Source organism: Leptinotarsa decemlineata, unplaced genomic scaffold (genome assembly GCF_025532065.1).
Source record: "Leptinotarsa decemlineata unplaced genomic scaffold, Ldec_3_MD MMD2_tig00026294_RagTag_RagTag, whole genome shotgun sequence".
NCBI lineage: Eukaryota > Metazoa > Arthropoda > Insecta > Coleoptera > Chrysomelidae > Leptinotarsa > Leptinotarsa decemlineata.
The window spans coordinates 7,837,592-7,850,726 of record NW_027412674.1 but is presented as its reverse complement, the minus strand read 5'-3'; the positions used below and the strand labels follow the sequence as shown (position 1 = coordinate 7,850,726).

Sequence of the window (13,135 nt, the reverse complement as noted above, 5' to 3'; positions counted from 1 at the left end):
TAGTTTTATTATTTATGACATTCTTCTGAGAGAAGATCTATAAATTACCTTGGTCTCCGAACTCTCCTTTTTTCCCTTTACTTCCTGTTTTGTCTATCAACATTCCTATTATTGGTCCTATCTCACCTTTTGCACCCTTCAATCCAGGTTCGCCTGGCTCACCACTGAAAATTAAAAAAATATTTTCTAAAGGAATCATGTCATGCGCAGAAATTACAAATTATTTCAATTCACAGTATTTGTTTCACGATGTACTGATGTTCATCAGATGGCTAAAATGATTCGAAAAAAATATTCATTTCGGTGTCACTTTCTTCTGATTCTTCGTAATAGATCGGTATTGTTTTAGGAAGATCTTACGCAAGTGCGGATCATACCATTATTTTTGTAGGTATTCTTATATTCTTCTCTAAGCCACTTCCCAATAACGATTTATAACAAGGGGAATGCTTTTGACAACTTTTCTTATAAATTCTCCATCTCATATTATACAGTATTCACTGTCAACGAGCGATTCCTATTACGCGTTGAACTAAACGCAGATCGATTGTCCGGCCTTAGAGCCGTCGTTCAAGATAACCATCGATTGAATGAGTAACACAAATCACTCACACAAACCAAACCGGCTCCACAAATGAACGGGATTTCTTTTGTATGCAGTTGATTTTGAATTATTATAATTTTGAAGTAATTTGTCGTAAGCTACTGTTAATGACTGTACTATTTGAATGGAATTATATTTCTATTTTCACATGGCGAAGCCGTGAATTATCTTAAATTAATTACTATGCATACATAAACACCTATATACAAAATTAAATGGGAACTGCTACTTTTCAAAGACTCACCGTGGTCCTCTGAATCCTCTGTCGCCTCGTAGTAGTTCTTTGGGAATATCGGCGGGCTCTCCCTTTTCTCCAGGATATCCTGGAGTTCCAGGGATACCATCACTTCCGGGTATTCCTGGTCGACCGTCCTCTCCCCTTTCTCCTTTCAACCCCATGAATCCATAATCTCCAATAATACCTTTAGGACCTGGAGCTCCTTCTGGACCAGTTGGTCCTGAGAATCCGCTGTCACCTTCTTCGGCAGGATCGGGTTTTATTTCTTTTATAGATGGGTAGGTCAGTAATCCAGGAGGTCCTTCAGGTCCAGGAGGTCCCTCTATACCATCTGTTCCAGGTGTTCCATCCAAACCAGGTTCACCTACTGGTCCAGGTTTACCATCTAGACCTGGTGGTCCTCGCGCTCCCGGTAAACCTTGATAACCAACATTTCCAGGACGTCCGTTTCTTCCAGAGTCTCCTTTGTCCCCCTTGTCACCAGGTCGTCCTGAAAATAATCGAAATTGAAGCCTTTGAATGAGTGGTTGAACTTGACTTGGAACTTGAATTATTAAAAGCTCAATATTGAAATCAATACACTTTTTCGATGATTTTTTTCGGGTTTCAGAACTGTTTTTGACGATTTTCATCAATGGTTTATTTTTTCTTATTACTAACAAGAAATGAAGGCCATAAGGTTTTTTCCCAAACACATCATGGTAACTCATCGAAACGAATGATTGATTATGTAAGTTTGAAAAGATTCATACATACATTCCAGTTCATAATTGGCTGTAAAGCTAATGCATACCACCTAACGAGAGAGTATAACCACCAATGAAAGAGGTGAACATTTACTAAAGTTCATTTTGACAAACAATTTGAATATTTCAATAAACCTACCTTAGTTAATACGAAACGGTGGGAAGTGATAGACTCAACATTAAGTACCACATTTATGTCTGATGAGGAAAGTTTTCAGATCATCGGTATACATAATTTGACTGTCTATCAATTGGAAAGCCTATACGGCATACCTACACAATTGGAGTTAGCAACGCAATGCCAGGAGAACAGACCCAAGTATGCGCAAAACTCTACAAGGTACTCTTGAAGAAACCTCAGGTCTCAATAAATAATGTGAAAACAAATTTTGGAGACTACACAAAAATAGGAGGGGAGACTTTAAGCTTCTGCTGGTGCACTTTCTCGGGTCAGAAATAACAAATCCAACACCGGATTTCTGAACAAATTCAGAAGTGTAGGCATCCAACAATGAGTGGCTGGTAGATTTGAAGAAAATCAAATGGGCCATGAAGTCATTCGCAGGGACCAGATGGTATTTACTCAGTAATTCTACAAAAGGACTGGAATTTGAAAAATTGTGTAAATTCCTCAGGGCAACTTTGGCTCTTGGATACATACCAAAACATGGAGGCAGATAAGAGCCACCGTCTTTCCAAAACTTGGGAACATCTGGTAGGTCTTGGCGAAGACACCAATATGCATAGAGGACGGCGAAAAAGGCTGGGTCACGAAAACAGCAGAATATGCTTACAAGATCGAGAATGCCTTTCAGATGCTTTCTTAGATATAGAGAGCAAATTTGATGGTACCTATCTAGAATCAATCATTGAAGCACCGAGGAGAGGAGGAATTGGTATACATTGGAAGAGACAGTAGTGGCATGGGTAGCAAGAGGTTTTCCTCGGGAGATTTCATCCCCACTTATGGAACCCTGTAGTAAAAGAGTTAAAACGTCTTCTGGACCATAATGAACACAAAGTACTGGGCTATGCAGACGATGTAGTCATCCTAGATTAAAGCAAATATAATAAGTGGAGGGATGCATGCAGCAAGTCCTGAATATTATAAATAGATGGTTCGATGAAGTAGGGCTGAACATTAACTCAAAAAATCGACTATGGCAGCAATCACCAAGACGACCAAAGCAGAGGCCCTAGGACCTCTGAATCTGTCCGGGAAGATCGAATATCTGGGAGTGATACTAGACTCCAAGTTGACGTGGAACCAAAAAATAGAAAGAGTTGAAAGGAAGGTGAAGATAGCACAGATGCTGGTCATTTCCAACTGACCTATTCACACTATAAAGGTGTAAAAGCTTGTATAGTTGAAAGTAATGGAAGCAATGAGAACCACTCCAGTAGCTGCATGAATCTTCCCAACTCAGACTGAAAAATTCACCAAAATACATGTTTGACACAAACTGGTTGAAGTCTCAAACCGCGAATAGTAGAAAATACACAGCCATTCCAAGAACATGCTCTGCAGAAACAATTGGTATACTGATGGGTCGAAAACCGAATATGCGACAGGAGCTGTAACTTATTGTGCGGGAAGAAATCTTCATTTCAGTTACTTACTTGGTCAGCTGAAGTGCAGCCACGCTGCACTAGGGGCAATGATGAACCCAAAAGTGATATCGAGCCTGAGGAAGCTGGCGGACAGAAATAGACTGACTACATACTGGGTGCCAGGATACGCAGGTATCGCAAGTAACAAAAAAGCTGATGATTGTTTCAGACACGGATTTTCAACCCCGTAAATAGGCACCGAACGACTATGGGGGTACCAAAATCTTCGGAATGGAACCATTTTGGGAAGTGTGCCTATGAGAAACATAAAGCAGGGATCGATTCAAAACAAGTCATGCTCACCTCGGCCGTAACATTCAGATTACTTTCGAGAGAGCTCTTGAACCTGATATCTAAAAAATGACTGAAATAAACACTTTCATATTATGATATTTTTGAAGGATTTTTCGTTTTGGCAAAATAGCCACGGCGCCCATGAGGACCTTTCGTGTCGTTAACGAGCGACTCTCCGTAAACTTTGAAACTCCCTGTTATCGACGCCATTACAGAAATCAAGCAAAGGCAGAGCAAAAAATGTATCTGCTATTTGGATAATGTCATAGATTTTGCATCAAAGAAATTATACAACTTACTATGAAATGAATTTGAAAAATAAATCTCTACTTACCTGGTTGGCATACACCACAATCATCTCCTCGTTTTCCTTTCAGACCTGGGAATCCATCTCTTCCTGGGTATCCAATATCTCCTGGAAAACCAGGTAATCCTCGAACTCCTGGATCGCCAGGAGGGCCTCTTATTGGCTGACCCACGCCTGGAAATCCTTTTGGACCTGGGTCTCCGGAATCTCCTCTTTCTCCCGGAGGTCCATCATAACCTGGAATTCCTGGAATTCCAGACGGACCAGGAGGACCATAGACGAGTTCACCTTTGAATCCTTTTTCTCCCATTAGTCCAGGTTCTCCCGGTGGTCCGGGTGGGCCCCTTCGTCCTTGTAATCCAGAAAATCCATCTTGACCTCTTTCTCCTTTCACTGATATACCCTTTAAACCGGGCAACCCTGGTCGGCCTTGTGGTCCAGGTTTACCAGCTTCACCAACTGGCCCTGGTGAGCCTGGTTTTCCGGGAATTCCAGCCATTCCTCGATCACCTCTGGGTCCATCTGGACCTTGTCTTCCAATATTACCTTCTTTACCGGCTTCGTCGTAGGTGGGGTCATAAACTCCCGGAGGTCCTTCTCTACCTTGAATACCCGGAGTTCCAGGTCTCCCAGGTTCTCCAATTTCACCCTTAGCTCCGTCTAAACCGTCTTCCCCTGCATAGCCCGGAGCCCCTTTATCTCCTTTTTCACCACTAGGTCCTAAAGGACCTTCTTTGCCTTGTTTTCCAAAAGGACCATCTACACCAAGATCACCCTTGTATCCTTTGGAGCCCTTCAGACCAGGGATTCCCTAATTAAAAACAAAAGTTGTCAATTGAAAAATATTTCATTTATGATATGAAGAAAACACTTTTGCCACACCAGAATGAATCTCGTCGCACGTTTTTCTAACTAAGTTAGCATCATCAGGGGATGATAAAAACTGTTGAGCTCACTACCTCGGACCATGAATGTCATCAAATGGGGTCCATTAAACGAATTCCTAGTATTGTGTTAGTTCCTAATTCCTAATGTATATGTTAGTGACTATCTGTCAACTATACAATTTGCCTGGTTTCTATATTTGATTATAACCAAAGAGAGTGAAAAACGGAACCCTTATCGCTGTTCATAGATCATATTCCACATTTTCTAAACTTCAAACTCTCAGGCGGGTTCAGTAGGCAATAAAAGTGTTGTTTGAATACTTTACTTGAATACGTTTCTGAATGTGACAAAAAAAGAGGTACCTAATGACGGTGCAGCAGTTTTTCTTTTTTTATTCTATAACTGCATTGAATACTTACTGGTGGACCTCTCTCTCCAGTATATCCCTTCAATCCAATGTCACCCATCTCTCCTTTCGCTCCTTTTTCTCCAGGTTGTCCTTTCAAATTAGTATATGTAGGAATTATGATTAAGGTGTCATTTGAAAATCCTTCGCCCTTTTCACCTTGTGGACCCTGATCTCCTTCATCACCTTGAGGTCCTGGAGGACCACGTCTTTCATCTCCCTGTTCCCCTGGAGGTCCCATAGGCCCAGCTTCACCAATAATACCCTTGAATGAAAACAAATTATACGTTTCTGAAGGAAACACTTTTTGAGTTTAAGTCTGATGCATCATTATAATAAAAATTTGGAATGCATTATTACATCAACACTTCAAAATATTTCTCTAAAGAGAATAAATAGGATAAATACATTTTCATTATCATAGAAACATATGATTATATCAAACTTTTGGTGTAAGAGTAGATCAGCAAAAGAAGAACTTGAATCTTCCTTCGTTGCCGTTGGTGGATTTACTCAAACTCGTTTCCTAACCTAACCGTTCTGGAGGGTCAGAGAATAAGGTGTACTCCCTGAACCGATGTTGTGTCTGATACAACCCCAATGAGCCACAATGAACCCTTGCGGGTTGCGGTGGAGGGTCGTATAGACCTACTTCCTTTTGACCTAACCTAACCTAAGTACCAAGCAGCACTACCTTAATAAGATATGAACGCTGAAATGTCACTAGTGTTGTGAATAATGCGTGGTTTGGCTTGACTTCCGTAACTGAACGAGGTCCCCAGAACTTTGTTACTGAGTTGGGACATTTTTTTTATTCGATTATGAGAGTATATGATAGAATTGTCTTCTTTACTATCAAATTATGAAATTATACCGGTTTGCCTCAAAACGGCAAAAATCTTAGTCACACAAATGCAGAAAATTGTCATGATTGGGGTGCGAATACAGGGCCTGACTAGCAACACATTTTTCAATTAAAAAACAAAGTCAGTTCAGATAAAAAATACCTTTATATCACAGTGGTGAAGTTTATTGTCACTAAGGAGTAAAAATCAATAAAAATCTGCTTTGAGGAAGACACATCCGAAAATTTCATTTCAACTTTGTTTTCCAATGATGAAAATTGATAAATGAATTTCGTGGATTGGAATCCAAATACAAATTTATTACTAACGAATATTCTTACAATTTCTGAGGCGTTTCTTCCACAATTGTAATTAATTGATATCCACATGAATAATTCAATACCTATTGGGCGAAGATGGGAAGACTAAGCTATTTTTGTTTTAATTCTATAACAACTCGATGATTTCGAATCACTGTTGATCGTCTATAAACTATTTGAATAGTGGATACATTTTACTAACAATGACTTCCCTGAGGTATACCTGCTACTTGAATTCTGCAGTGTAGAACACTACAGGTTTGGTAGAACAAATCTGTGGTATTCTACACTGCAGTTTTGAACTTCGCCTCTTGGATGTTATATTCTATTTAACCCAATAAAGACTATTATTATTATTATTTTTCCAGTGCGATGATATTGAAGTTTAACCTATCGAAGGCCTGTATATATTCAAAATTAATTGTTCTGTAAAAGAAGTAATTTCTTTAGAAGAGGAACTTTATGATTCACGAACAAAATTTGGCTTTTTCAGTATAATCTGATGAACAGATAAAACTCACCTGGTCACCAGGAGGACCTCTATATCCAATAGAACCTCTAGGTCCTTGAAGACCAGGTACTCCCGGAGCTCCATCATATCCCGGAACACCCATTTCTCCCTTTACTCCTAGTGAGTTACCTCCTCCATCACCAGGTTCTCCTCTGGGTCCCTGAAGCCCCTCTGGTCCAGGAAGTCCCCGAATTCCTTGTCGTCCAGGTTGTCCTTGAACTCCGTGTAATCCATCAGTCCCGTTGCAACCATCAAGTCCCGCTGGGCCTCTAACACCTGATTCACCAGGTTCTCCCTAGAATCAAGTGTGATTAATTTATAGTAGATTCCAAAAAATCCACCAGATTTTCATATGAACTAGACAAAAAGGCAGCTTTTATTGAGGTTTCCAATGTCAATTCCCTATTAATATTCGCAATGAAATGTTCAAACTATAAATTCAATTCTACGAAAATGCAAACATTTATTTAAACAGTGACTGTGACAGTATCAACCTCTTTCAAAATTGAATTTGAACTGATTATATCATAGTTCATTTTGGACATAACGCTTTTGTAGCGAAGATGAATAGGTTTGTTTTGGTTCTGTATTTCGAACTGTTGGACACCTGCACATATTCAATGCGCAAAACACTACAATTACAGATCACTAATGTTACAGTTACAGTGTTATGTTACAGTAATGTTACAGTTTATGTTAGAGTTTCCAAACCTAAAACATGAAAATCTATGTTCTCTCAGTTGGGAAGTTATCATTTATTTTTTCTCAGTTGTTTCGTGAATTTAATCGTAATAACAAATATTGAAATTATATTTGATATAAGGATGAAGAACGAGGTTTGGTAAACGAATAGGAATGCACATTTTCAGACAAAAAGGGATCATGATCAATCATTTGAAAAACGGTAGAAAAATAACTGAGAATTAGGTACTGTTCTACGTTACTGACCTCTCTACCAGGCAGAATTATATGCAGCAGATGCGGAATAATTATAGAGACAAGAAGCGGAAAATTGTCCAAATATCTGTGATTTATGGTTCGAAATATTCGAACATTCCCCTCATTCACTAAAACTGGCTCAGTCCGATTCATACCTCTTGCCCTCGCTTATGCAAGTCACAATCCCGTGCCCACTACCAACTCCACCATCGCCACTCGTCCAGGGACTTCAATACAAGACTACAATCTGTGGTCCCACATTCGACGCTTGGGAGTAGGCAGACTGAGACCCTGGTAGAGACTAGCAACGAGACCTGGGGAGTAGGCAGAGTGAGACTCCGGTGTCAAGTCACAACACCCCTATGCGCATCAAGCATGGTTGATGCAGTCAAGGTGTTGGAAAATAATTTCATAAAATCAACGCTTGGGAGTAGGCCGATTGAGATCCTTGCAGAAACCAGCAACGAGAAACGCTCGGGAGTAGACAGATTGACATCCTTGCAGAAACCAGCAACGAGACCTGGGGAGTAGGCAGAGTGTGCCCCCGGCGTCAAGTCCCAGAACCCTGACAGCGCATCAAGAAAGGTTGATGAAGTCAAGTTACTGGAAAATAAGTCCATGAAAATCAACGCTTGGGAGTAGAGAGATTAAGACTCTGGCAGAAACCAGAGACGAGACCTGGGGAGTAGGCAGATAGAGACCCCGGCGTCAAGTCACAAAACCCTTACAGCGCATCAAGGAAGGTTGATGCAGTCAAGCTACTAGAAAATAATTCCATAGAAATCAACGCTTGGGAGTAGAGAGATTGAGACTCTTGCAGAAACCAGCGACGAGAAATGCATGGGAGTAGGCAGATTTATACTCATGCAGAAACCAGCGATGAGACATGGGGAGTAGGCAGTTTGAGACCCCGGCGTCAGGTCACAACACCCTTACAGCGCATCAAGAAAGGTTGATGCAGTCAAGCTGTTGGAAATTAATTCCATGAGAATCAACGCTTAGGAGTAGGTAAATTGAGATCCTTGCAGAAACCAGTGACGAGACCTAGAGGGTAGGCAGATTGAGACCCCGGCGTCAAGTCACAAAAACCTCGCAGCGCATCAAGAAAGGTTAATTCCATGAAATTTCATGAAAATCAAAAGATATATAGATGAGTACTATTCCCAATTTGATTTCAATTCAAGTGCTACCGGAGAGGAGCATATTCTAGTTCAGGTGAAAACGCCACTCATGTGAACCTACGACTTTGTAGATACGTGTGACAGATACCCGACGGAAAAACAACTAACCTAGTTAATGCCGCCATATGGATGATTCGTCACATGTAATTTCCTATATATGAAAAACTGAAATAAATTTAATTTGGTCGGGACGACCGCCAATTGACGGGTTTCGGAGTACTAGCTCCTCGTCAGTACCGGGAGGGTCATTTCAGACGGAGTGAACCGTCTGAGTATCCCGAACAAACAAAATTCCAACTAGTCATAAGCTCTATCTGCGCCACCTGCAGACAAATTCCAAAAACAATTCCACAAACACATACTCTGGGGTGGGAGTCAGAATAATGAATGCAGGTGCACGCCTTTCTTTTATAATTTTTTCAAACGAGCGATATTATTCGTGGTTTCATCAAGATGTGACAATGTCATATAATGAACACTATCGTTTCTTGAACTGGGGTAGACCTGGTCCATGGCTTGTTTTTGTAGTTTTTTTGGAAATAATGTAGTAAATATCTACATATCGATATAGATATTTACTACATTATTACTACGTTATTGACAGCGATTTGTTTGATGAAACTCAGCTCTGTCTTGGACGTGGCGTACAGAACTGATAATGATTTAAAACAATAAAAGACAATAAAGACAAAAGTACACTATCGGATAGATCAGGAGTATACAAGTAGACTTGTGGCTCTTGCTCAGAACTTTATATCGGCCAAACGGAAAGAACTTTTTTCTAAGGAATTAAAGTGCATAGAAGTATATAGTTTCTCGAATGGAAAGATCAATTCCACATTTGCAAACCATCTGTTAGCATGAATTCAATCAAGAATATGACGTGTACAAACAATTAGAAGGAAAAAGTTTGAAATTCAATCTTCTAGAATGTTTAGAAATGAATATATTTAGGAATTCGGGATAATTTATGAATGGAATAACTTCCCGTTACTGAACATTTTTTCAAATGTGGAAACTGATAATTACCTGATACATGAGTTAAAGTTTTAATGTTAATTGATTCATTCTCAAGTAAGGTACACATTTTTGACATTAATAAAACTGAGGTACTTCAGGTAATAAAAAGCATTGAATATGTAGATTTTATTTAGTATAGGCACGCCTGAAGAAGCTATTGTTTAGCGAAACACGTGTTGGGTTTCTTGAATAGTTATCAGGATTTTTATAAGGTTTATTGGCCTTTCCAATTTCAGCATAATTTTCAACTTTTAAGTGTTAACCCATTGATTTTTACGAGGACGTTGATGTCCTCTGTTAACGTATTACCAATAACAAAAAAAAATTAAAAGATGGTGGTGTTCCTTTCATGAACACCACAATATATATTGTCGATAATCAAATTTAGTATAAAAAAATCTACTTACTGGACGTCCCGCAATTCCCGTCATCCCTCTGAATCCGTCGTCACCCTAAAACAAAATGTCATCTCATTTGAAAAAACATAAATGATAATAATAAAAATAGATCTAATAATGTATATTTTTATCCAAAGAAAGTCTTTCATATAGATGATAAAAATAGGTGTAGGAATGTTAAATGTATGTTTAAGGTAAACTACTGAAACTATAAGGAATCTCAAAAGTGGCATTTACAAGAAGCAGACATGAAAAAAAAATCTCTGCGGTGTGTATTACTATCTATGAAGCCATTTGTTATTTTTTTGAACTCACCCTAGGACCTTTCTCTCCTCTCGACCCAAATTCCCCTTCAGCGCCTTTCTCTCCTTTTGATCCTTTAGGACCAGGAGGACCAATGTCTCCATAATCACCCTGTGTAGCTGGAAATCCCATAATACCTTCAGCTCCTGTTCTTCCTTTGAGCCCCTTGCAATCACATTTATATGTCCCATTGAGGGCATTTGGACATCCAGAACACTGAAAATAAAAAAATAATGATGATTATAGGAGGTTTGAGTTGTGGACAAACATGATTGTTAGCTGTTTCAGGTTTATATTATCATTAAGGATACGGATATTCTAATCTTTGCCCTCAATACCATATGATGTTGAAGTAATATTCGAGATGATTTCTAAAATGGTCCATTTGATGAATACAATTATTATTTGTTATTCGAAGGTTTCCATCAGCTTTAAATTGCCTGTGAATTCCTTAACTAGTGTGAACATTAAAGCTAATCGTTAATTAATAACTCGCATTAACCAACATGACCCAGTCATCTAAGTCAAAATTATGTCTATGGATTCCATAGACTTCAGTTCATTAAGATCAGTTAGACAAGTTTATAACAACAGGAATCTAGATGCCTATGAGAGTGTAGAAATAAGTAAACATAATAACATTATGAATAACTTTTTTTTATTGATTCGGCCGTTACTTGATGAAGATCCATAGTAATTTCAAAATCTACACAAACTTCATTTGATATATCACAACATGTTTCGCTAGCACAGTAACATGTTGTGATATATATTTTTCAAATAAAGTTTGTGCAGATCGAATCGTGAGGTGTAGTTTTTGAAATTATAAATAACGATGGTGGACCAATACCTAATAGTATACTATAATAATAATAATACCGTCTTTATTATCTTCTAATACATTCAAATCAAATTAATCATGTACAGTTCATTTATTATAAGAAGACAAAAGGCGAAGTTCAATTTACATGATGACAAGTCATCATTCAATTGCTCTTCCACTTAACCTCAAAAATGTCGCCTAGTACGCAAAGGAATGAACAAAAAGAATTTTTAAATATCTTAAAATATTATGACTATTTATAGATTTGTAATAGGTGGGTAGCTATTGGGTCATTAATAGTTTGAAGATAATAAGAATCGTTTGAAATTGATATTAAAATGATTGAAGTCATCTCGTTTCATGGGCTCGGGAATGTCATTATAAATTGCACAGATCTGGTAGCTGAAACTCCTTCTAAAGAACTCTGTGCGAAAGGATGGCGGAGTTAGTCGGCCTTTATACCTTACATTAATATTATACACATCAGTTCTAAAAGTGATTTTCTGGTGTAAGTAAGATGGCACTTTACTATTAATTATTTTGTGAAAAAAAGTTGCAGCATGTAACACTCTCCTGTCATTCATATTTAACCAGCCGGTATCCTTCAGTTTATGTGATATTTGTAATAAGTACGCTACAAAATGCCTAAGTGCCAACTGTCATCTGTCTCGGGGGTCACCGATTAAACGAGTCAAGCCCAGATCGTGTATGATTCCACATCCTAGCCCTAGCCATCCTGTCCATATATATATTCAATAACACATGGCGCAGTCGAGAAATTGGAATTGAATATTAAATCTTCAATCATCCGATGTTGATAAATAGCAAACACGAAAAGTGAAAGGTTAGTTAGTCATCAATCAAAGAAAAGCTGGAACATGGATTTTCGTGGCATGTCCGGTAACCTTGCCGAAAAGTGGAGGTTCTGGAAGCAGAGGTTTTTAACATATTTGAAAGCAACCGAAATCGCTAAGAAGGAAGAAGCGACGAAATGTGCTCAACTCCTCACGTTGATAGGAGAAGAAGTTATGAGAATTTACAATACTTTCACTGCAGATGAGGAAGACACCTTAGACGAATTATTGAAGAAGTTTGACCAGCATTTCATTCCTAAAAGCAACTTGACGTACGAAAGACACAAGTTTTTGACATATAAACAAAAAGAAGGGCAAACTATCGAACAATTTATAACAGAGATCAAAAATTTATCACATAATTGTGAGTTAGGTGACCCCCGAGACAGATGACAGTTGGCACTTAGGCATTTTGTAGCGTACTTATTACAATAATCTTTCTCTTCTTCTTATACCAAAAATTAACCGTAGGCAGGAATTCTCGACTTTTTGTATCTTTTTTTTTTGAATTGGTTGGTTAAACATGGACCATACAAAACATCAACATAATTGAATATAGATGAAACTAATGATTCGCACAAATTCGCCTTCACCTTCATGGGTAGGAAATTTCGGTGTCCATATATAATTTTGAGCGAATAATATGCACGCCGAATAAACTGATTAACCTGGCTTTCGAATGTCAAGTCCTTATCTAAAATGATGCCTAGGATTTTGGCTTCTGGGACAATCCCAAGTACATGATCATTCACTACTACTTTCATAGATTTGCAAATATCATTTCTAGGGCCTTTTGGTCCGAAAACAATAACATTGGATTTACTACAATTTATATTTAAGCAGTGAT

The 13,135-nt window shown here is 38.5% G+C and overlaps 1 protein-coding gene across 1 annotated transcript in view; it reads right to left on the bottom strand.

Annotated features, from left to right (window-relative positions):
- vkg (Collagen alpha-1(IV) chain viking) overlaps positions 1 to 13,135 on the bottom strand; it is a 161,966-nt gene that overhangs the window by 16,492 nt on the left and 132,339 nt on the right. The window contains exons 2-8 of the mRNA XM_074180269.1: positions 10,624 to 10,827; positions 10,318 to 10,362; positions 6,781 to 7,065; positions 5,108 to 5,359; positions 3,828 to 4,611; positions 849 to 1,332; positions 49 to 164 (exon numbers count right to left, since the gene is read on the bottom strand). Of these exons, the coding sequence (XP_074036370.1) occupies positions 49 to 164; positions 849 to 1,332; positions 3,828 to 4,611; positions 5,108 to 5,359; positions 6,781 to 7,065; positions 10,318 to 10,362; positions 10,624 to 10,827 (2,170 nt within the window). The remainder of the gene's footprint in view (positions 1 to 48; positions 165 to 848; positions 1,333 to 3,827; positions 4,612 to 5,107; positions 5,360 to 6,780; positions 7,066 to 10,317; positions 10,363 to 10,623; positions 10,828 to 13,135) is intronic.